Here is a 25,474-nt window from a genome sequence, read left to right as displayed (position 1 = left end):
TAAAACGCTGTGCCAAGACAGACGCGAGACATTTGACCTAATTCGTCTCTTGCTTACAAATTATGGATATGCATTGCGCACTAGACATGGCATGGTTTAAAATGGGTCTGGCGGTGCGCAAAGCTGCGCGCGTTTGCGTTAGAAGAGGAGAAAGCCAACATCTGCTCGTTAAAAGTAGGTCTGCATGTGGACTGCCGTGTGCTTGTGCTGTTTACTAGATTACTTTGAGCGATTGAGAGTTATTGTGCATCACAATCACCGCGCCATTGACAAATTAATCATATTAACGACCATTTACGGCGTGCTTTTATTAGGCGTGCTCGTCTGGGTTCAGAAGACTAATGCGTTTTTTACTACTAACATTTAGTCTGTGCAATCGATTTTATACATTCAACAGTCTGTGAGCTGGGTTTTTTCCCCCTCTCTCTGGTCACTCGTTGGATTCATATCAGCTGCTGGTTAATTAGACGCACTTGCGCACTGGTTGTCATGACCACTCATCCACATCAATTCACCAGACTACAGACTGTTTACCTTCTTCATGCGTCTGATGCGTGTGTGTGTGTGTGTGTGTGTGTGTGTGTGAGCTCCTGGTTTCGAGACGAACGCGATGCATTCATTCTAGAAAGTTGTGCAGTGTGCTGCAGTGGCCGGTACGCGATATAAAAACGGTGGCTTTGACGCGCCATGAAGTTTTATTTTGGAAAGCTATTAAGTTTTGCACGTGATTAAAAGGTAACGCGTCGAAGCACGACCTCGTGAAGCGCAGAGGCTGGAGTACACTGAAAAAAAATAATTAAATGTGATTATAGGAGTATGTTTTACAAGAAAATGTCGTTTTTCTGCTTCAGAATGTAATGTTTTATTTAATGTTACTCATGGTTTCTTTATCTATCTATCTATCTATATATATATATATATATATATATATATATATATATATATATATATATATATATATATATATATATATGAGAGAGTTTTGTATAACTGAAAGATTTGTTTACAAAAAAATTTTATGATTAAATTGATAGAATTTGGCCTTTTGAGTTTCTCTCAGACCCTAAATATTGTTAAGTACGGCTTGTGGTTTTCGACATGACTTTTTAATTGAAATCGTGACTAAATGCATGTAAATTCCCAAATGTTCTGAAATTAGTTTAGACGGATCATTAGGTGTCATGAAAGATTCAAACACGTGCTTTATTAATTCACAATAATATAATGGTCTGTGAGCAATCATGATGTTTTTCCGTGTACTGTTTTCTTGTGAAATATACTTAAGCGACCTTGAGTTTTATTTGCAACCTCAATTAGGGAAACTAAAAGGTTCTGAGTTAATATTAAATTCTATATATTCTATTATGATTTCTAAATTCTCTCTCTCTCTCTCTCTCTCTCTCTCTCTCTCTCTATATATATATATATATATATATATATATATATATATATATATATATATATATATATATATATATATATATATATATATATATATATATGCCACATCTTCTCCCTTATGAATATCAATGAACTGTGGTTTAATGATGTTATTAAGTGCATTTCTTTAGAAACACGTTAAACTGTGCCATTTAGACATATTACAACAGACCGTATTAAGTATAAAACAGATCAGTTTTAATCAGTCAAACAGTTGATTTGGATGTTTCTACAAAGAGCTAATTCATGAAGCATTGTGACCCCAGGTTACTCCACAGGGACTGTCCCCGTCGTAATAAGTGTAGTGGCTTAGAAAAGAAGAAAAAGCATCAGCTAAATGACTAAGGTAAACATCTCGGCTCGTGGAGAAAGCCGCAGTATTTTTAAGTTGCACGCTTTATATGTCCAATGATTTATGAATTCAAAGCTGCCTCTGAAATTTATAGTTCAGTTGATGTTTCATTTACTGCACTGGCTGTGCTCAAGGACTCATCAAGTTCAATCAGAATGTACAATCAGAGCTTGAATAGCTAAATTACCAGCCCATAAGTTTCAAGAGACCTTGGAGACTCTTATAGAAGTTGCTTATATGAGCTTCTTGCATATGCGAGCCATAAAGGACCCGATGTTGGGATTTATTTTTAATTTTTTAACCAAATAACGCAAGTCGCAACGTTAAGTTAGGGCTACAGTTTATAGTTCATTCATAACTTTGCAAAAGAAGTTGAAGTTTTATTCAACTTTTGTGAAATTAGCTCGCTCGCTTTGTAACCAGTAGCTCTAAAAAAACCCTATAAATTAAATTTCAAATATAAAAAATATCTTCCCAAAGAGTTAGAGCTGCTAAAGAGCAGATTTGTTCATTTTTAATTCTACACCTAGCAAAATAATGGCTTGCAAAGAGCTAACCCTTACGCTTTAATCCTAAAGGAAACCACGGTGCGCGTGTTGCACAAGTTCATTGGTTTGGTTTGGCATCGCTCTTTAATCTCAAAGTGGTCGTTGAGATTAAAATTCCCGAAGCGACGTATAAGGTACATAAGCACCGAGTGAATGCCTGCGCTATTAGATTAGATGAGCATAGGGCATGCCTTTGTTTACACGCTCGCGGAGAAAAGTTTGCACACCACTTGACTAGGCTCCGTTGTATCCGTTATTCTAAAGGCAACAGCACTGTAACATTTTCCCAAGATTTCGTCAATTCAAACGTGCATTTTGCTTTGAAACCCGTGCCAGGATGTTATAGGAGAAAACGCTCTCCGCAGAAAGTTGCACGTTTCTCCTGGGAGCTGATCTTTCCGCTGCTATTCTTAGAGTTGTCACTTCAATCAGTCTATAAGAAGTGAACGGGAATTGCATCGCGAGAGCACAATGCAGAACGCCCGCTTCACGCCATGTGCCCGATTCCTCAAATCCTATTTAAACCTGTGCCTAATGGCGGGAGAAAAGGATCACACACATATGCGAACTGTCTCTCTTTCAGGGGTGCATGCATAAATGCCGAGGAACTGCATTGGAGAAACGTCACCCAAAGAAAACGAGATCTTCTTGTGGAAAATGGACCCGCCGAATAAGGAGAGGAGGTCACCGGAGAACGGCCCCGGCTCGGCTCGGCCCTGTTGCTCAAGCCTCAAGGTAAATCTATTGACTCGAACGCCCAAAGGAGCTTTATTCTGCGACGTCAGACGCCGAGTCTCTTGCTTTCTGTGTAACGGGGCTTCGAAGGCCTCCGGGCGCTGCGACGTCATCCAGCCCAAACGAGATTTAGCTTCAGTTTGTAGTGGAATCTTCTGAGAACAGAGGGGGTTTTGAGCCGGCGCTCCTGATGAGATGATTATGGCTAACGATGTAAATAATGAGAGAGTCATGCTCCGCAGTTCCTTTGTCGTGAACACATGAGCGCGGCCACAGAAGAGCCATTCAGCTCGCGGTCACGCTTGCGCCGGACAGATGTGTTGCAAAGTTTTAATGTAAAGGTTTACTCGAGCTCGATTTGAAAAAACGTACGGGGCTAATCTCGCACAAGCAGGTTTTTTCACAATTGTTCCAAACGAGTGAAAAGGTCACGGAGGCATTTAGTGATTATGTGTGTCACTTAATAAGCATTACCGGCACTTCGAGAGTCAGAAAACAAGACTAATCTCCGTGGCTCCTGATGATCTGTTGAGGTCTTGTGAAGCGGAGCAATCAGTCTGTGCAAGAAACCGATTCTTTTCGGCAAAGCAGCTGAACTGGTTCGCTAAATCCGACCAGGTTTGTGGCTCGAGCAGCACACAGTTCAATCCGAACTCGCTTTCAGACGCCTGAACGAGCCAATATCTGAACCAGTTCGTTGAAAAGAATCAGACTTCCTCGTTTGCCTGCGGCTTCTTGCGCAGACCCATCCGTGTTTCACGTACGCTTGCCTTTCCTTCTTCGTAATCAACGTGAATTCAAAATCGACCTTGTTTACTTGCATTAATATACATTTTTGCTCTTATTTTGAATGTTTGTTTTTAAAATAGACACATTTGTACCTTGTTTACTGCATATTAGTACCTTAAATTATTAAATGAATCAATCATCGGCTGAAGTGCACATATTAGAAAAATATGTACAGAAAAACTAGAAATATATATATATATATATATATATATATATATATATATATATATATATATATATATATATATATATATAAAAAATTTTTAATTTTTTTTTTTATTTTATTTTTTTATTATACACCCCTCTCTCTTGTAGTCAGCATGATTTAAACACCAGCCAAACAAAATTGGTCTTTTGTTATATTTGTGACCCTGGAGCACAAAAGCAATCGGGTATATTTGTAGCAATACATTGCATGGGTCAAAATGAGTGATTTTTATTTAATGCTAAAAAAACATTAGGTTAGTAAGGTTTCATGAAGATATTTTGCATGTTTCAAACCTATTTTTGATTACTAATGCGCTTGGCTAAGAGCTTCATTTAGATATATTGGAAGGCAATTTCATTTACTTATTTATTTTTTGACCATTCAGATTCCAGATTTTTAAACCGTTGCATCTCTGCCGAATATAGCCCTACGCTATTCCTAACAGACAATGGAAAGCTCATTTATTCGGCTTTTTCAGATGATGTCCGAATCTCCGTTTCCAAAAAATGACCCCTTTGTGGTCCAGGGTCACACATATCTTTAAAATATAATCACTTCCTCCCCCTCTGAAACCATACTATAGTGCTTGACTTTTTCCCGTCACGATGGCGTGTTTGTTACACAGAAAAAAAAATCCAAGGTGCTCTCAGGCCGTGGAGGGGTTAAAGGTCACGGCGGACTCGTTAGGGCCATCGCGCGAACGACTAGAGAGCGTTTGAGACTCAGTGCTTAATTAGTGACAGGAAATGTTTTTCTACACATTAAGATCGGGCACATGCAGATGAGATCCGAATTTAGGGCTTGTTTTTGCTTGGGATTAAATTTGCATGAGACAACAGTGTAAAAGCCGCTTAGAATCAGATTATTGAGAGGAGCGAACACAATGAAAGGGCCATTTCTAAGAAAAGAGATCACGCAGAGGTGCGGTAAATTACATCTTAGATGTGTGCTGATCATAATCCCCCAATAAACCTTTACGGAGGCCTGTTCTGATTTCCAAATTCTTTGCTTTAGCCCGAGGTCTGATCTGAGAAATGATCTGCATGCTTCAGGAGCATAGGCTAATCTGATGAATGAAGGTATTGTAATTGCATTCATGGAGACTCTTATGGTAAAGCCGATTAGTGTTTCCAGTGGCGTTATTGCTCTACAAGTTTTTCTCCCAATAATACAAAAATAAGACATTTTGTCACATCCATCAAAAAGAAAAGAAAAAAAACAACTTGGACCACATTCAAAGGGTCAGGGATCAACTTTAGTTACAGTTCATTTATGATCCTTACTCAATATTTATGTGTTGGTCTGAAGAAATGATTGAAGAAGTTTTATCTGATGTCTGAAAGTCGCTTCAGTCATGGGGGGGAAAAAACGGAAATAAAAAAAGATACACAAAGTGAGCTATTAAAAACTATTAAAATGTCTTTTTCTTTTTCCCCCCCATCTAAAATATTTTAATAGTTTGAAAATGCTGTTTGTTAAATGATTATGTAGAATAAAATGTCAGTGCCACTTTTCAGTTTGTAATTTTATTTATTTTTAAATATGTTTATATAAAGCTTAGGGCTTTTTTATTGTTTAAGGTTAAACTACACGAAAAGGAAAAATGCTTCCTTGCCAGCTATCTTAAATAAAATGATTTATTTATTTGTCTATTTATTTTTAGCCGTTTTCCGTTTAAGTGAATGATAATTACCATAAAGGTCTATTTCAGTTAATATTTGCAGTACCTTATTTTTAATTTTGGCATACATTTATTATTATTTTTGTTAAAGTTTGAGTAATTTAATTGTGGTGTTGTTATTACTATAATTATAATTATTTTTATCATTATTATTAAATCTTTTAACTAAATGAAAAGTAATGTTGCTTGGCAATTATATTAATTAATATACATTTTTATGTTCTGTTCTTTTTATTTTATTATTAAAAAAATTAGCAGTTGATTTTATTGAAAATGTATGGTTATATATATATATATATATATATATATATATATATATATATATATATATATATATATATATATATATATATATATATATGATACATAAATGAATATCCAGTAATGACAGAAGAGAAGAAAGATAAAAAAATAAGAAATAGCTATATCAGATTCAAATGAAATCTCTTCTATAATATGCAGTCTTCGGTGTACAAAGGCATTCGTTTCTGTGCTGTTTCAACACTATGGAGCATAAACTCCAGACGTCAGTGCATGATGGACGCTCTGGAGCATGCTTGGGAAATCCATAAGCGCGTGAAGGGACCCATGTGCTCCAGAGTGAGGAAATCTCTGGACTGTTGTAAAAGCTGAAAATTAGCCCAGAGGCCGCGGCGAGCACGTGTTGCTGTTGGCTGGCGGTCAGATTACTGCGCCCACGTGTAATGTGATCTAAGTTGCGCTCCGAGGAGATGAGGGACATGCCACTGCATTGACAGCAAATTTATGACGAATTGAAGTCAGTGACAGATGCTCGTGATCCTCCGGCGTTTCAAACTTTAGCTCGAAAGGTCTGCTCTCATATTCGACCATCTACATGCTTATCATAATGTTTCCACCTTCTGAAGTGTTTTTAAGCAATTCGTGCAATCTCACCAGTGCCGTATTTTTTTTTGATCGAAAAAGACGGTAAAAATAACATAACCATTTTCTATCTGTACGTGTGAATTTTTCAGCATCGCCCCGGTCTTCAGTGTCACGTGATCCTCCAGGAATCTGTCCGAGAAACATTTTATTAGCAATGTTGATATTTGTGTGGAAACCATGATAGATTAGACTTTTCAGGATTCTGCATTGAATTTTTTCAAAAGAGCGGCATTTATTTGTAATGCAATCTTTTGCAGCCTTGCGTTTTTGCTCTCACTTTAATGCATATTTGCTGAATAAAAGCGTTTCTTTCTATTAAAACGCACACACCCACCAAACATTTGAATGGCAGCATATCATGGACATTGTTTATATGAAATACCTGTATGACGCAATGCTACACTACGCTTTGATGAGACATAAGCGTTCGTTTTATTATAACATGCACGCCCATGTTTATATGATATGATATACCTGTATGATGTGATATATGATAGCATATACAATACGATACGGCGCGCATATATTTGTAGTAAAACGATATATTTTGGCTCGATATATTTTGGGAAGGTTTTTGAAAGAAGTCACGTCCGCTCAGCCAGGCTGCATTTATTTGATCAAAAATGCACAAAAAATGTGCAAAATTATTATAATGTAAATGATCTGTTTTCTATCTGAATGTGTTTTTAATTGGATTTATTCCTGCTATATTTGTCGTAAAACACACCCACCCACCAAACATTTAAATGGAAGCATTTCGTGGTTCCTGAACGATGATAATGACTTAATATTTGTTATGATATATGATTTGACGCGTGATGTGATTAAACCCGTGTTTCCCACAGCAGATAAGCATATATAGGATCATGTGCCACTGAAGACGCAGCAGTTATTTTATATAAGCGTGCTTTCACATGACACTGTGTTTTGAGCTCACTTTGTACTGTTTCCAAACTTCTGGCGAGTACTGTCCGTTCCGTGCTGTTTGTTTGCAGACAGGTGATTGTCACCGTTCACCTTTCAGCTGTGTTTCTATTCTGAGCGTCCCGTCACGGGAGAACACGTCCAGTGTGCTTTACACGCTCTTCCTCCCGCTCCCTCTCTTTGTTTTTTGTCCTTCTTTAAGACGCTAGTTCTTCAGATGGCGCTTGCTTCGCTCAGCGTCAGAAACCTCCCGAATCCCAGCATGCTCTGCGCTATCCCCTAAAGTGAGCATAAATCTTTCAGAAATGCGAGCGCTCCGGTCCCGGCCGAAGAACACAATCCATTATGATGCAGCGTTTGCGTGACCCAGAACAAAGTTGCCGTAACATGGTTAAGTGAAAGACGCAGGCTAACAGTGAAGCGTTTGTGAGAAGAGCAGATCCGGCTAATTAATGGATTGATTTTAGCTGTTAGAAAAGACATCTTTAGATCAAGTGATTCCTTCCGAGTTAAATGATGCCGATGAAATGAATCAGATTTGTCAGTTGACTATTTTTTTGGTTTTGAGGTCGTGGAAAAGGTTTGGGCTCGATATATTTTGGGAAGGTTTTTGAAAGAAGTCACGTCCGCTCAGCCAGGCTGCATTTATTTGATCAAAAATGCACAAAAAATGTGCAAAATTATTATAATGTAAATTATCTGTTTTCTATTAGAGTGTGTTTTTAATTGGATTTATTCCTGCTAATGATAAGCTGCATTTTCAGCATCATTACTCCAGTCTTCGGCGTCACGTGATTCTTCACAAATTCTCCACAAAACCATAAGTGTAATTCATTCTTTCAAAACTGAGATTAAATAAGCTGAATAAATAAGCTTTCCATTGATGTATGGTTTGCTAGGACAATATTTGGCAGAGATGCAACTATTTGTAAATCTAAATACTGAGAAAGTCTCCAGTTTGTAGCGAGGCATCAAAAATCAAGTTCAAGAAATGTACAAACTATCTTCATGGAGCGTGATCTTTTATGCAATTATCCTAATTATTTTTGGAATAAAAGAAAAACGTATCATTTGACCCATGCAATGTATTTTTGGCTATTGCTGCAAATATACCCCAGCAGACTGGTTTTGTGCTCCAGGGTCGCTTATGACATGAAAACCTGTCTATAAACACGTGATTAGGTTGTGATCACAATGCTATTAAACAAGAAGCATCTAAAAAGGAACGGCTGCCTGGGGAGAAGCTGAAGGATGACTTTATGGCAGTAAACTGTGGCACATCCTAAGATATTAATCGCATAACTTGGATGCATAACATAGATGCAACGTTGCAGCTTGTATCTGGACAAAAGGATGCCAGTATACTTCAAGTTGCATGCTGTAGCGAGAGAGAGGGCTCCGCACCTCACACGGCTCCATGGTTCAGAGATGCAATGTACGCTTTGGATCATGAACAAGTCTTCAAGTCTTCTGTGTAGTTTTTTTTCTTCATCCCGTGATTGTGGTACAGGTTGCTCTTAAGGGAAAACTCCACTTTGTTTGGAAACAGGCTCATGCTCAAAATAAGTTGAGTTTGAATCCATTCAGATGATCTCCGGGTCTGGCGCTAGCACTTTTAGCATAGCTTAGCATAGATCATTGAATCCAATTAGACCAGTAGCATCGCGTTTTAGCATCTATTTAAAACTTGAGTCTTATGTAGTTACAGTGTGTACTAAGACCAGAATTAGAACGAAAAGACTAAGAAAATGATTGTGATTTTTCTAGGCTGATATGATTAGGAATTATACTCTCATTCTCTGATTTTCCCATTTTTATGTTGCTGAGCTCACCAGTGTGTCCTTTACTCTCTGAATGTAGCAAACTGTTGATTTGGCCACTTCTAATGTTCCCGCTGTATCTCTGACGGATCTGTTTTGTTTTTGAAGCCTGACAGTTGGAGAAATCTTTTCACCGCATGATTGGGTTTCAAGCAACCAAAATGCAAATGGCACACTTCAGCCAACTCTAGACCTTTTACCTGCTCCGTTTTAGAAATAATGAAGAAATAGCCCACCTGTCCATGAAATGGCTTTCCAGCTGTCCAATTACTTATGGTCCCTTGAAAAAGGGGGGAGGTAGACTACATATTACAGAGCTGAACCTGTCCTCCACTTGTGATGATATCCCTCAAATTAAAGCTCAGAGTCTGCACTGTTGGGCCATTCATTATATAACTGTATTTTATGTTTATATATATATATATATATATATATATATATATATATATATATATATATATATATAAATACAAATATAAATAAATGTAATCATATGTCCAAATATATACTGTGTGTGTGTGTGTGTATATATACAGTGTGTGTGTGTATATATATATATATATATATATATATATATATATATATATATATATATATATATATATATATATATTATAGTTACTATAAAAAGTATTTCAGAATATTAAATAGTTTCATTAAAAATAAATAAAAAATTCAGGGATCCAAAAAATGTAATAAAAAAAAAAAACATTTCTGTCATAAAAAGATTTTTTTAATCAAAAGTTTTATGCTTCAGAAAGTGATTCAGCTTTTTTTCCCCCCCGTCTTTGTACATGGAAAATTCAAGTGTGGGTTGAAAGACGACTGTATAGCTGACGATTTGATCATCAAAGGCTTCGTCTCGTCTCGTCTCTTCTGGCTCTTCTCTTTAGGCTTCTTCACCCCTCTCTTCTCCACCTTTCTGTTGATTATTAATTTGGATGCAGGGAGTGTGCACATGTGCGGGAAACCCCACAAGAGTGAAGATGCAGCGCTCTGCGTGAGGCGAGACCTCGGCGAATGCTGATGATTTCGGCCCAGAAACCCCAGCAACAGACGATGAAAGTGTCTGCGTTTCATCATCCAAAGCAGCGACTCATTTTTTCCCCTTGTTTTGCTCATATGGAGGCTTAAGTCAGTGCTGTTGAATGCGGTAGCATCGCTCAAGAGCGTGACATAAGCTCCCCTAATCCGCTTTTTGTCCCCTCTACCCATAATGCAATGCGGTTTGAGAAATGCATCCCCCCTCCATCTCTCCATCTCTACTCCAGTTCTCTTATCCCCTACGATTTTAAATGCATATTAATGAAGAGTTGCCTCCATGTCCAAAAATAGGTTAATGAGGGAGAGTGCATGTGAGTTGTGCGTGCACTGCTGAATAAAACCTCTCTCTCTCTCTCTCTCTCTCCGTGTCTCGTTACAGATGTTCCTCGTGGCCTTGTCCTTTGCCTACTTCGCCAAGGCATTATCCGGGAGCTATATGAAAAGCACAATAACTCAGCTGGAAAGACGCTTCGACATCCCCAGTTACTTAATAGGTGTCATTGACGGCAGCTTTGAAATAGGTAAGAACCGGATCTTCATGCGTCAGCGGACCTTTCGATCCCGTCACCTCCGCCAAGCGGTTGCCAAGGCTCTCGTCTAGCAAAATGATACCGAGATGCACCGTGTGTGCCGCAATTAACGGCTGGCGGCGGCGGCGGCGGCGCGCTCGTCCCGCAGATCGGACGGTTACGCAACCGCAAGCGCCTTAAACAAGTCACAACTGCTCATCTTCACAAGTGCAAATTGCATTTTTGAGTTTACACATGCATGCATAAATCATTACGATGCAGGAAAAGGCTTCACTTTGATATCCAGCACCCTCCCAAAGCAATTACGGTATGACCAGGGTACCTGCTTGCACCAAAGTCTTAACCTTTGATTCCTCGATGCATAGAAAGTTCAAAAGAACAGCATTTATTTGATATAGATTTTCATGAATCGCAAGTGTATTTAGAATAAATATAATTTACTAAGTAATTATTAGGTAAAAAAATATACCATTAAAATGCAGTACAGATACTATATAAATATTAATCTCCTCGATGCATTCTTAATAAACAAAATTATACATTGTAAGAAAATATTTATCTTATGGATTTAATGCATTTTTGCTGAATAAAAGTTGAAATTATTTATATACATATTAACAAAATATAAATGTGAATATATTCAGTGCGTTTTTGAATAACATTACTAATATTAATATAATGTATATGTATTTTTTTTTACAAAAGGTAAATGCAAGTATAAATCAGATGCTCAACAAAATCACAAATACTTAGAAAATACAATATTTATGAAAATACATAAATGAACAAATAAATCAATTATAAATAGTCATCTATTTAGTGCCTTCTTGTTGAATAAAATTACAAATAATATTTACAAATTTTTTTAGTCTATTATTTAATCATATTGCAAAATTATTTTTTACTACATAGTACTATTAGCATATTATATTATCATTCGTTACTGTAATGATTATAAATCATTTTGCATTTTAAATCATGTTTATAAATATATATTTTTATGTTGTCAAGGGATGCCTCGAAGAAGCCCTAAAAAGAATCAAAAGTTTTATTCCAGTAACTCGGTTTTGAATTCATCTTTTGTGCGTGTAAAAATCATAATCTAGAGAAGCGAAAGCGAGGCTAAACCCTGCTGCTCACGTGGCCCTAGCAACCAGTGTTTCCATAGGAGCGGGAAACGGCGTGAAGCCTCGCAGAGATCATGTGTCAGAGTTAGCATCGCCGCCTTGCGTCCCCATTATCAACAAGCGCTCGGGAACAGGCCGAACAAAGGCTGCTGTGTGTCATTGTGTGTGTTTTGTAGATGTTCGGGTGAGTTGCTTCTTTTTGCTTCGCCCGACCTCGTCGCAAACCGAGCCATGGTCTAAATGTCTGAGAATCCCTGTTCCCATTAAAGCCATGAAAGCCCCGAACGCCACGCTAGGTACAGTGCTGTAACCGTCCTCACAAAGACCCCCGTTCATGAAGCCGCGAAGCTCAGAAACCGACGAAATCTGCCAATAAATGTTTCTCGCAGACAAAGAGGTCAATCATGTAGAAATCAGCGGGGAAGTGAAGAGTTTGTGGAGCGGATACGTGCCTTCACGGCTCATCGTGATGGGGTTTTGTTGCCTGATAATATGCTCTTATTCTACGCCTGTTCACTTATTAAAGGACGTTTACTTGTAGACGAGGTTGTTTCTTCATCTGATTTTCTGCATCACTTTCCTCCGCAGCGAATGGGTGCCGTCAGAATGAGAGTCCAGACAGATGCTAAAAACATCCCAATAAGCCACACCAGCAATTAATGTCTCGTGAAATATGAAAAACAAAACCAGCATTAAGAAGTTTTGAACTTCAAACCCTCACTTCGGGCCGAAATACGAGTCCGTAATCCATAATAATGCTTCCCATCTTCTGTTGTCTCTCACATCCAGCCACATATTTGTTTAGAGCCGTTCGGGCTTGGAAACGGAGCTTGATCAGTTTGTGTAGATTTCTCACTGAAGAAAAGCAGTATTATGGAGGAAAAATGTCTAATAGTTTTGATACGAGCGTGCCGCTTTCGGCTTCACAAGACGGTTATTGGACTGGACTGTAATGTTTTCATCAGCTGTTTGGACTCTCGTTCTGACGGCACCCATTCACTGCAAAGCATCCTTTGCTAAACAGGTGGTTTAGTGCCACATTTCTCCACATCTGATTAAAGAACCTGTTCGACCTGAAGGTTACTGAACTTTTCCTTTTCCTAATATCCACTGAGATTTTTGGAAACGTTAGTGAATGAACGCATGACTTCTTAAGCGTCGCCTTTAACGAGATCCTGTCAAAATGATCGGATAATCCATTTATCAGTCATAGATTAAAGCTAAAAATGACCTTAATACGATACGATAACTATAAATGTGTGAAGATTGTCTGTACGGTGACCTTGTAATCATCATTTAAAGTGAACATTGTGTCATTGTTTATTCTCTTGAACACAAAAGAAGATATTTTGAAGAATGTTGGTAACCAGCTGACGGCAGCCATCGACTTTCAAAGTACTATAGAAGTCAATGGCTGCCATCAACTCTTGCTTACCGACGTTCTTCAAAACGACGTCTTTCGTGTTTCTCGCGAAACTCATGCAGGTTTGAACCATTTTTGGTTGAACTGTCACTTTGAGGGTAGTTTTCTGAGAGATAATGTATTATCTCATTCAGCTCGCATGCAGCTTCCACATCATTAAACGTTTTTTTTCTCCGTCTCTGCTTCTAGGTAACTTGCTAGTGATCGCCTTCGTGAGTTACTTTGGTGCCAAACTTCACCGCCCGAAGATCATCGCCGTCGGCTGCCTGTTGATGTCGCTTGGGACTTTTCTAATTGCCTTGCCGCATTTTATAATCGGACGGTAAGCCCAAGCTTCACCCGTAAGTGAAAGTGTGCGTGATGCGAGCCGGGTGAGCTATTTTAAAGGGTCACACGGATCCGGTTTAATCTGGTTAGAGCCCACGGATGCCATCGAGTCGTGTTCGGTGTGTGTTTGCGGTCAGGCGCTGTGCGCCGTTTCTTCCTCGGATGTGTTTCTTGGCATCGTACAGCTGCTGCATCAAGGAAACAGTTTCAGTTGATACACAGAACAAACAGAATTTTGCATGACCTCGCTCTGCTCATTCAAATTTGACTTCATCCTTGTAAATCGACATGCAGTCTCAACCTTGAAAGTGTGCCAGGTTTCCGGTTTTACATGGCGCTCTTCGAAGGCACGGCAGCTCGGATGTATTTAAAGAGACTCGAGTGCAATGGATCGTGCTGTATTTTATATGTTAATGTTTCGTATGTAGGCTGTGTTTTTGAAGTACGTTTATTTATAGAAATGATGCATTCTATATTGCATCATGTTTTTGGCAGCATCATGTTCTCGATATGAACTGCTCGGTCTGAGCGTGCCATTTGTTTTCAGTTCACCTGTGGATTTGTTTCTCGGTGTCTGATGCAGGTTGTACTGTACATCTTATCCATCTTAGACATATAAGTTGGACTGCATCATTGTTTTTATCAACGCTTTTTATTATTTAATTATTAATATAAGGCATCTTTTCCTTTTTCATTACTGTGGACAAATAAATAAATATATTTACTTATATGAAATAATATAAATATATAATACATAATTTTTTAACATTCTTTTATTTAATTTTTCTTTATTTAAAATTTTCGGTCAAATTGGTCAATCTTTTTGTCCTCATTATTACTGAAGCAAAATAATAATTGCTATATGTCTTACGTATTTTAATGTAATTTTGAATGTTTATTATAATGCATCTTTTGCATATGTTTATTATAATTTTATTATTCATTATTATTATATACACACATAAACACAGTCATTTTCCTGTGTGTGTGTGTGTGTGTGTATATATATATATATATATATATATATATATATATATATATATATATATATATATATATATATATACAATTTTCAAAAAACATTTTTTTAATCATGTTTTATTGGATTTTTATCATGTTTTATTGTGTTTGTTAGCTGCATTTGTAGTTCTATTGTAACCTATGATGCATCTTTTTCATCATTATTATTCTTGACCAAAAAACTATATTCTAATCTAAATATGTTGCATGAACCTGTACGCTTTCCTCGCGTCATGTGACATGGTTTCTGGTTTCTGCTGCTGACCTCCTCATGTTTTATATGCAGCTACAAGTTTGAGACATCGATTCGATCGTCGGTGAACTCGAGCAGTAACCTCTCTCCGTGTCCAGTGAGTTCTGGCGTTTCGGCCACAGTTCCCAGCAGCACCGCCGGACCGAGCTCAGGTACAGAACCAAACAGCACTTGTTAAAGTAGCTCTAAAAGCCGAGGGGGACTGACATGCGCCGCTGCCGTGTAGGGCCTCATATGCTGCTTTGACTAAATGCTAAATGCTAAATGACTAAATGCTGCTTTATGTTGCGCTAATCCAACATATTGGCTGAATGAAATCCAATACTTGTTTCTTACCGCTTCCAAAAATACTCCCTGTCTTACTCTAGCATGACACACTTTCTCTCAAAATCTGTGCATTTTGTTGTATTTTTGCTTTTTCACGCCATTTGCGTTGTTAAGAATCCGTAGCGAAAAACCCCCTGCCATTTAGACATGATTTCTGTCTTCATCCGAGCTAGCTGAAAAAACTGTTTGTTCAAGTCTCAGCTGATTTTCGTATGTAGGGCATTATTTGATGCCTAATCCCGATTTCAAGGTCAGAATTAGTGACGGAAGAAAACGCAAACATGACCCTGATGTTTTCTTCTACGTCTGCGGGAGTTTTACTACAGATACCGACAGAAAAAGGCTTTGTGAAAAAAGCTTACTGCGTAAAGTTCATTGACATTAAATGAAATATTTGATGATATTTTTAATGATGCATTTTGCATAAAAAAACACAAAGCTTGCAGTGCTATCTTGCTGTCTTATTTTGCAAAAACAAAAAAATTGTAATAAGGCGTCATTTGAACGATGAACAATGCATTTATTACACTATTTATTAATCTTTGTTCATGTTAATGGGAATCCAGTTCATTCTTAGTTCACATACTCGTGTTGTTAACTAATGAACTTTATAGTAAAGTGCTACCGAAAATGATTCAAGTTTTTATTGACTATTTTAATTCAGCATCAACAAACTTGCTAATATCAGGCCATTTATTTTCAAGATGCACGGCTGTACGCTAATCTGCCTTTTCATTTCGTTTGGTATATTCGTCGTTTGCAACCCTCTTCCCTCTTTCTCAGGCTGCGAACACGAGTCCAGGTTGTCCATGTGGATCTACGTTTTCCTAGGGAATATCTTGCGGGGAATCGGCGAGACCCCGGTGCAGCCTCTGGGAATCTCGTACATCGACGATCACGCTCTGGAGGAGAACGCCGCCTTCTACATCGGTACGTCCTCACGTTTCTTCATGCATACGCCATCCCAGACTGCTGTGCCCTTGGCATTAATTGTTTTTCCTAGAGAGCATTGTCTTTCTTGGTAAGCAGCCCAGACTAATCGATTCGTGCCGTTTGCATTAGGATGCGTCCAGACGATATCAGTCATCGGCCCGGTGTTTGGCTACCTGCTGGGGTCCGTCTGTGCCAAGATATACGTGGACATTGGATTTGTCAACATGGGTGAGTGAAACCGCGGCGCACTATTTCCCGAAGGAGTCACCGAGTTCGGTCGCAGCGCCAAGGTTTTCTCTCGCGTACAAAAAAACGGACCGCTCTTCTATACGTTTCCATGGGTTTGGGCCCGTCTAGACTAGACCGGCGAATCTCAAACATTAAAAGGTTTTTGAAGGAGTAATTCGCTGTGAAATCGAGAGGAAAGCTGGAGGAAATCCAGCTTATTCATATTAGTCAACGCATTTCAAACAAAAGCGGGAGGAAATTAGAAACTTTGTTGTTTCTTGTTTGAAAGCCGCGGAGGCTGTTTATGTTGGATCTGAGTGCGTTTTTGGCATGCGAACGCGCGCTTTATTTGACTCGGGACGATGTAAAGGCTCATAAATGTTAAGCTGCGATTTATCCGACAGCTGCTTTGGATGAGATGAGCCTGTGAAATGAGACGGAGAGGTTAAAGAGGGCATAGGCTGAAACGTGTAATATCTTTACATTGCATGGTATTAATATTAATATTAATATTAATTGATATCTCTCTGTGTGTGTGTGTGTGTGTGTGCTTGAAAAGGTTCAGCAATCAGCGATCGGTACATCACGATGTGAACTTGTTTTTTTTTTGCATTGGTAAAGTTTATGTATGTGGAAATAATGCGTGTTGGAGACACGGGCCGTTTCTTCACGGATAATATAGCGTTACGCCCTGAAGACATTTGGCAGGAAAGTTAAGCTGTAAGATACTGTATAGTAAATATTCAGCCAATAAAAACCGCATCACATACCTTAATATCAAATGTTTTGGCTTTCATTTTATTTAATGGTCAATAAAACAAAGTGCAGACCACACCGTGAATATAAATCTTTGCAGGAATATTGTTTCTATAAAGATTTCTACATTTAATGACGTCAAAGATTGCATGAATAAGATTTTTTTAATACGTTTTGGCCTCTTATGTTTTTTTTTTTTTTATCAAAAATACATTCAAAAAATTGTGAAATATCATTGCAGTTTAACATGACTGTTTCCTATGGGAATGTATTGTAATCTGTATTTTTTTTTTTAGATATGATCAAAACATGATCCTGATTTGCTGCTCGAGAATTTCTTAGTACTGTTATGGTCAAGATTTCTATTTCACATACATTTATTTTTCAAACAAATGCTTTCTGATTTCTGTTCATCAAAGAATCCAGGATAAAACTGTATTGCTTTTTCACAAAAAGCAGAAAAACGGTTAACACCGATAATATGAACTATTATTAATAAATGAGTACTAATAATAATTGAGCAACAAAATGGTGAGTTTAAGAGATTTTAAAAATAAAAAATACTAAATAAATTGTTACTATTTATTGATATGGCTTTATTGCAGAAAATCTTTTTAAATTGGCCAAAACAGTTATCAGACCGAGATGTGACTGGAACGTTATTTAACAACTTCCACATAGCATTATGTAACGCGATGGTCATATAGAATATACAGCTTTTTTTAATCTTTTTGCACTAATGTAAAAAGATGAGCTTGAGCATTCTGCCGAACGTCTCGTTTCGCGTTTCAGGATGAAATGTGGCCCCAAAAAAAAAAAAAAAAACGTTCGATTGATCCATTCCGTGTTTATGTGAAACGCTACAAACGTTTCCATCTCCTGGCAACATGGAGGCTGTCTGAGCGTACATGATGAGCCGAGAGCGTGGAGAGAGACATCTAAGGCTGTCTGCGTCTGTCTGCCTGGCCCAAATATTCTGAACATGTGACGAGCTGCAGCGAGCCTCGTAGCGTCTGTATTCCCGCTGCTGACACATGCGTGTCTTCTCACAGAGAGCATTAGCATCACCCCGGGAGATGCGCGCTGGGTAGGCGCCTGGTGGCTGGGATACCTTATTGCAGGACTCATCACCCTGCTCTCGGCGGTGCCGTTTTGGTTCTTGCCCAAGTCTTTGCCCCTGCCAGAGAGACGGCTTGCCAAGTATTCTCCGGAGCGGACCAGCTTCATCAAAGACTCGCCACTGCTGGAGCACAAGTACCAGGCAGACGAGCCAGCCAACTTCGTAGAGATGGCCAAAGGTAAATCACCTAGAATACACCATCTAAAATATCAGACGTCTGCGAATGCCATTGCATTAATTAGCAAAATATCAAACCAACTGGCATTTATTTTCAACCTGTAAAGAGTAATTGATCTCAAATAAAACCAGTTTCAACACGTACTTGACAGAAGCACGCTCGGCTTCTCTTGAATTCTGCAGAAAAGTCGGTGTGTTTCAGATCTGATCAGCAGGATTGTTTCCTGAAGCCTTCCTTCACTTCACCTCAGATCTTCTCAAGCCTCTTAAACATCTCACATTTTCATCTCTCAGTCGTCACTGGATTGCTTCTCATTATATGTTTGGCTCATTTACATCTCATCTTACTGACACTGATATTTATGGCATTTTACTGATTGAATTGCATCACTCTTTGTTCACAAATCTGCATATTTCTGCTTAGTTTGAATGAAACCATATATCAGATTATATAAACCATAACAGCCTTATGGATCACAAACGCATTTAGCTTTGTCGAAAGGTTCAATAAGCATTGTTTTAATAAAGTAACTTTTGTTAAATGAATGCATCGGCAAGCTTTTCAGTTTCGCTTGCATGATGGAAAATGACAAAACAACAGAGGTGCTTTTCTAAATGTGAACAATGCGGCATTTAGTAATCGCCAAATCACTAGGACACAACTCGTTCAAATGTGTCAATTACTTTTTGCCGTCTTGTATTTAATGAATGCATGCTGTCGATTGACAAACAAACATCTTCAACGTTTAGCGTTCATGTTTTTTAGACTTTTTGCCAACGCTGAGATCTCTTTTGGGGAACCCAGTCTACTTCTTGTATCTCTGCGTCACCATCATCCAGTTCAACTCCTTGATCGGTATGGTGACGTACAAGCCAAAATACATCGAGCAACATTACGGACAGTCAGCGTCCAAAGCCAACTTCTTAATGGGTATGTCGTCTTCCTCTAAACACACAGATATAATAGAGTTCACGGTGCAGCTGTGACCTCAGAGCTACGTGTTTTGATTGTATTTTAAATATTAATCTACGGTTATGATATCAAATCCAAAGGTTTTTATAGCCTGGTTAAATCACAGTGTGATATGGACCATTACTGCATATGAAAGAGAACAGAATCCAAAAATAATATCAGCACAACGTATGCAGACACCGGAGACCGTTGTGCGTTTCGGGAAACGGCATTAGCGTTTGAAAATCAGACGGAGGGAAAACAAATAGAGCTATTCTGTGTCCCTTAACCTTTCAAGCGCAAGAAGAGCCTTCGTCTTTGTTTGAAATCCGTGACGCTGCTCCTTTGATCCAGGTTTTCTTGATGCCGTCTGTTTTTTCAGGAGTGATCAACATCCCAGCCGTAGCCTTGGGAATGTTCTCAGGGGGTGTGATCATGAAGAAGTTCAAGCTGAGCATCATGGGAGCAGCCAAGTTTGCACTGGGAACGTCTCTCCTGGGCTACTTCCTGTCGCTTTTCTTCTTCGCCATGGGATGCGAGAATGCCAGCGTGGCCGGCATCACCAGGTCTTACAATGGGTAGGACTCTTTCACTTTGGCTTCTGCTCAAATCTGGGGCCAGTTGCAGAAGAACAACAAAAGTCATTATGTTTCTAGCCTGACCAATTGCCATCGATCTTACTTTACTGATTCACCTTGGTCCAGTCTGCATTTATAGATGAATGACGTGTCCAAGTAGTTTATGCAGTCGGCCTTGTTGAGGTCAAAAACAATGCTGAATGCAAATAATCAAATGAAGCTGATCATCATGCATCAGTTGGATGGCAGAATAAACTTCAAGAGGAAAATGCTTTGCATATCTTTTGTTGTTGATGAATACTTATATATGAGAATAAATTTGCATTTCATTTTCCATTCACAACAATTCAACAATAGAAAATCAATTAAAGCTGGAACAAAATAATATATGTTTGCCTCAATCAATGCAGTGCCCCAGTTTTATATCGGCATCACTGATAGATTATTATACTCATAATTAATAGTTTAGGTTTTTTTTAGTTTTAATTGTTTCGTTTGTTTTTCGTTTTTATTACATACATCAGAAGGAGAAGTACATCTTGGCAGACATAAAATAAGTTTTTGATTAACACTTTCTTTTGTATATTAGTTGGCATGAACTAACAATGGATAAAACTTTCACTGCTATTTATTAATAATACTTTTTAATAATAATACAATTTTCTTTTGAAGTTTAAACATTGGATCTGTTAATGCACTGAACATTTTTATGCTGTAAATAAATAGTTTATTGTTTGTTAATGCCAGGTAATGGTACAAAAAATGTAATGTTTTATTTGAAGGGTTAGGGTTAGTTTTAGGTACCTGTAATGCATTTTTGAATGCATCATAAAAATGACTGAAGCAGGCCTTATAAATTAAACAATACATTTACGGTTAAAAATTACTGATGATTGAAAAACTAATTCTCATGATCAAAATCAACTCTATCCAAATGGTTTTGATCGTTGATGGAAGCGAGTGGGTTTCACGGAAGGACAAGTCAGCGTTGACCTTTTTACTGACTTGTACGACACAAAGGTAAATGTGCTTCATTCGCAAAATGCTTGATGAGCCAGTAACAATCTGCTTGTTGTGTCTAACCAACAGGACGGAAAGCCTGTACAAAGAGGACAAATATCTCTTAGCGTCCTGCAACACGCACTGCGACTGCCCCAGAACAAACTGGGACCCTGTGTGCGGTGAGAACGGCCTCACCTACGTCTCGCCCTGCCTGGCTGGATGCCGGACGTCCCACGGCTCGGGAATGGACACGGTAAGCGCGGCCTCTGAACCGGGAGCGTGATTCTGGAACAATGGCATGTGTTTGTTGTCCCGTCCCTTCAAAGAATGCGAGGCGCATTGTGTCGCGTTTGGTGCGCCTTGAACTCGGCCTTTCCCAGCGCTCTCTGAAGGGTGTGCACAACCTGTTTGTCTTCGGCTCAAAGGCTACATTGAACATTTGAACCTGCTCTGAAACTTCCTTCCCCGTCTCTCTTTGAGAGCGCGGAGCGGCTCGGTTCTGTCTAAACATTGTGGAGTTTCATTGCATCTGAACTCTGTGACTCCCATCCTGTGTGTGTGTGTGTGTCCATTTCATATCTCCGGCATCTGTTATACGTACTATCTTTTGTCCCTTCCTTTCAGACTGTCGCTAAACAAAGAATTGGTGTAATCTCAGACGTTTGATGAGCGAGGTCAACCAAAGAGCACATCGGGACTGTATTTTTAGATATGTATTTTCATTGGTTTTCGAGAGAGAGAGGGAGAAGAGATTTACAACTACTTTTGATTTCTATTAACGCTTTATATGCTTCTGTTCAGCTTTTTTCTTTTGCGTGTTACTTTTACAGTAATTCAACATTTCCAGATGTCGCGTTTGCCCGTGAAGCACTTATTAAAGCTGGTAAAAAATAACCAGCCACAAATATGGCGCACTCGATTTAAATTCACTTCGATTTTTTTGGTCGTTATTGTTTATAACCAACTACAATAACCTTTTCATTGCTTTTTAAAATTAGAACATTAGCTCATTCCCCCAAAGATTTTGCAAATCAAAGATCTAATTAAAATTTTGATTTAAATAAAGAAAGAAATAATTCTACCAGTGGGTATATTATTAATGCAAATGGGTAATATGAGCTCATAAACTGCATGGATATGCATTTTGATTACTTTTTTATTATTATTATTAAACGCCCACCACTTACCAGACAATAAATGTGATGGTAGATCTAGAAAAAGTCCTTGTTAAAACTGTGGTTAGACATCAGTGCTTGGAGTAAGTCGAAGCCGTGCAGAAACAACCAACGGAGCACTGTTATGAGATGTGTGTGTGTGTGTGTGTTTCAGGTGTTCGAGCAGTGCAGTTGTGTAGCGGCCGGGAATCACACGGCCAGTGCGGGTCAATGCAACAACAGAGACAGCTGCCATCGGGTCTTCCCCTACTTCCTGGCTCTGTCTGTCATCACTTCCTTTATCATCTCTCTGGGCGGAACGCCGGGATACATGCTGCTCATCAGGTGAAGATCTGACCCCCGAGGGATTGTTCGGGAACTGCAGATGGAGCTCACTTTAAGGGGAATAATTCATCCAGAAATAAACATCTGCAGAAAATGTGCTCTCCCTCAGACATTAAAGATGCAGATGAGTTAGTTTTTTTCATCAGCATTACATCCATTGCTCAGCAGTGAATGGGTGCTGTCGGAATGAGAGCCCAAAGAGCTGATAAAGACGCCACTCTAGTCCATCATTTTAATGAGTTGTAAAGACGAAAGCTGCACGTTTATAAGAAGCAAATCCATCATGTCCTGTTGTCTCTCGCAACACAATACATCCACATATCCGTTTAGAGCTGTTTTCAGCTTCTCTTCGTATCCGGAGATGACTTTTTTACCGGAGAAAGCGTTATTATGAATTACTTTGTGTTTTAATCGTGTTTAATTTAATTGTGACGCTTTTATCAGCTGTTTTGACTCTCGCTCCGACGGCACCCATTCACTGCAGAGCAAGTCATGTATTTCCCAATTCAACAAATAGCGCTGTCAAGCGATAAATTGTAATTAATTGCATCCAAAATAAAACGTTTTGTGTGCATAATGCACTGTGTATATATAAAACGACTTATTTCGGATTCATCGTTTGACAGCACTACTAATATATGCATGTTAATAAATATTAGAAAGCCCGTAAAGTGAACATTAGCTTGCACGCTGAATTATGGTTTCATAGAAAACGAAAGCACAGAAAGGTCGTCCAGTCATGTGTTTGGTTTCTTTCTCCCCAGATTACAGATGAAAACCGACTGCATGTGTCGGCGGCGCTAATGTGATTTCCCCCTCATTATTCCGTGTCTTAGTCGAGGACCGTAGGCCAGTCAAAACTGTCGCTCGACTGAATGCAAAATCGGTCGAGACAAGTTTATGGTCACTTGTGAAGTTCGGTAATCAGACTTGTGTCTTGAAAGGAAAAGCTTTAGCACCAGAGACTGTCAGCTTTCTCCCAAAGCTCAGTCAGCTGACGCGGCTGGAATGCTCAGCCTCCCTCGGGCTAAATTAGGTTAGCAGCGCTGGCCCGGCTTTGTTTGGTCAAAAAAAAATTCTTGTGCGTCTGTAGTTTTTGAGAGAAGACTAGATCACTTTGGATGAAGTAATCTACGTAGTGCTTTTCTGAAGTTGATTTGATATGTTTCTGGTATCATGCGCAATTCTTCAGCTTTAATCGAACAAACTGTATTAATGTATGCTACTTTTTTCATCTGTTTAAAAATACAAATAACCAATAATATCGTATTTTAGGCATGCTAAATTACTTTTACAATTCTTAAATAAGGTGTGTTAACACTTTTATGAATGATTTGCAAATGCCTTTATAAATTTTTAACCTATATACACATATATATATATATACATACGTGTATGTATATATGTATATATATATGTATATATATATATATGTATGTATATATGTATATATGAGTATATATATATATATATATATATATATATATATATATATATATATATATAATTAACTTTTTGCATGCCTTTTACTTGCAAAATAATACATTTATTAGCATATAATTTAAATGTAAATATAATATCAGTCAAATACATCACTATGCAATTATTCAATATGCAAACTATGCAATTTTGATTAATAACATGCATTGCTAATAACTTCGTTTTGACAACTTTAAAGGCAAATTTCTCAGTATTTAGTTTTTTTTTGTATCTCTGCCAAATATTGTCATATTGTAACAAACCACACATCAACGGAAAGCTTACTTGTCAGACTTGCAGAAATTTTTTTGCACGTCCTGTTTGTCACCAGCAGCACATCAGTCAAGATGCTCTAGTATTATTCTGAACCGTAGCTGCTCTTTCTCTGGTTTCATCGACAGATGCATCAGGCCTCAGCTGAAGTCTTTAGCTCTGGGTTTTCACACACTGACGACGCGCACTCTAGGTGAGAGACGCTCTGGTGTTTGCTGCCGTCTCTGCTGAAACGGTTTTTGGTCACGGTGGTAACGATGATTTGTTTTGAAGCAGTAGTAGAAGGAACGCTGTTTTTTTTTTTTTTCTTCCCCAGCTGGAATTCCAGCTCCCATATACTTCGGAGCCATCATAGACACCACCTGTCTGAAATGGGGTCACAAGAAATGCGGTGGAAGAGGAGCCTGTCGAATCTACAACACTACTGCCTACAGGTATTCAGCTTTTCTTACGCTTGCACGTTAATTAGTATTCATTTTTTCATTTATTCAAGTAAACACCTCAATCAGAGCTCGGTTTGAATTCATCTTCAGGTGGAAACAATATAGTGCTTTTATCTAGAAGTTGAATCAGATTGACAAATACTGGATGCTTGTGTTTTAAAATTTGCGTCTCATACGAAAAATTGCATTATGTGCTAAAGTTTTGTTTAGAAAGCATTAATGCAGGTTTAAGGTTCTGCAGATTATCGATTTGATATACAGTATAAGCAACTATATACCATGACGTTTAAAAGCATTTTGTGTTTAAAAACTACTTTACTGTACCTTCTGATCACATGAGATTCTTAGACAGTATTTTTCTTGTTTTCCTTCTTAAATCAACATACACTAACTTGACAAAGTGACATTGATACGTCTTGTATTAAATTGCGTAAGTGTATGATTAAAACAAGAACAAACCTCAAAACAGTACGTGGAAAAAGTTTTCACACCCCACTCACAGATGTTCGTTCTTGTTTTAAGCCCAATAATTTTGTACACTATTCGAAGACCTTTACGTTTTCGTCTTATAGAAATGCGT

The 25,474-nt window shown here is 38.3% G+C and overlaps 1 protein-coding gene across 6 annotated transcripts in view; it reads left to right on the top strand.

The window, feature by feature from the left end:
• The window catches only part of slco1c1 (solute carrier organic anion transporter family, member 1C1), a 32,830-nt gene that overhangs the window by 4,207 nt on the left and 3,149 nt on the right, over nucleotides 1-25,474 (top strand). For 4 of the 6 annotated variants that reach the window (XM_043236909.1, XM_043236908.1, XM_043236907.1 and 1 more), the window contains exons 2-14: nucleotides 2,924-3,075; nucleotides 10,827-10,968; nucleotides 13,717-13,849; nucleotides 15,161-15,279; nucleotides 16,238-16,384; nucleotides 16,517-16,615; nucleotides 18,424-18,669; nucleotides 19,435-19,599; nucleotides 20,003-20,198; nucleotides 21,288-21,453; nucleotides 22,530-22,699; nucleotides 24,580-24,644; nucleotides 24,768-24,885. In XM_043236909.1, the coding sequence (XP_043092844.1) occupies nucleotides 2,938-3,075; nucleotides 10,827-10,968; nucleotides 13,717-13,849; nucleotides 15,161-15,279; nucleotides 16,238-16,384; nucleotides 16,517-16,615; nucleotides 18,424-18,669; nucleotides 19,435-19,599; nucleotides 20,003-20,198; nucleotides 21,288-21,453; nucleotides 22,530-22,699; nucleotides 24,580-24,644; nucleotides 24,768-24,885 (1,904 nt within the window). In that variant the 5' untranslated portion in view covers nucleotides 2,924-2,937. Of the gene's footprint in view, nucleotides 1-4; nucleotides 175-2,923; nucleotides 3,076-10,826; nucleotides 10,969-13,716; nucleotides 13,850-15,160; nucleotides 15,280-16,237; nucleotides 16,385-16,516; nucleotides 16,616-18,423; nucleotides 18,670-19,434; nucleotides 19,600-20,002; nucleotides 20,199-21,287; nucleotides 21,454-22,529; nucleotides 22,700-24,579; nucleotides 24,645-24,767; nucleotides 24,886-25,474 lie in introns of those variants that run through there. The other 2 variants (XM_043236906.1, XM_043236910.1) reach the window with 2 other exon arrangements.

The sequence above is a fragment of the Puntigrus tetrazona genome, chromosome 4, assembly GCF_018831695.1.
Source record: "Puntigrus tetrazona isolate hp1 chromosome 4, ASM1883169v1, whole genome shotgun sequence".
Lineage (NCBI taxonomy): Eukaryota > Metazoa > Chordata > Actinopteri > Cypriniformes > Cyprinidae > Puntigrus > Puntigrus tetrazona.
This window is presented reverse-complemented; position numbering and strand designations above follow the sequence as displayed.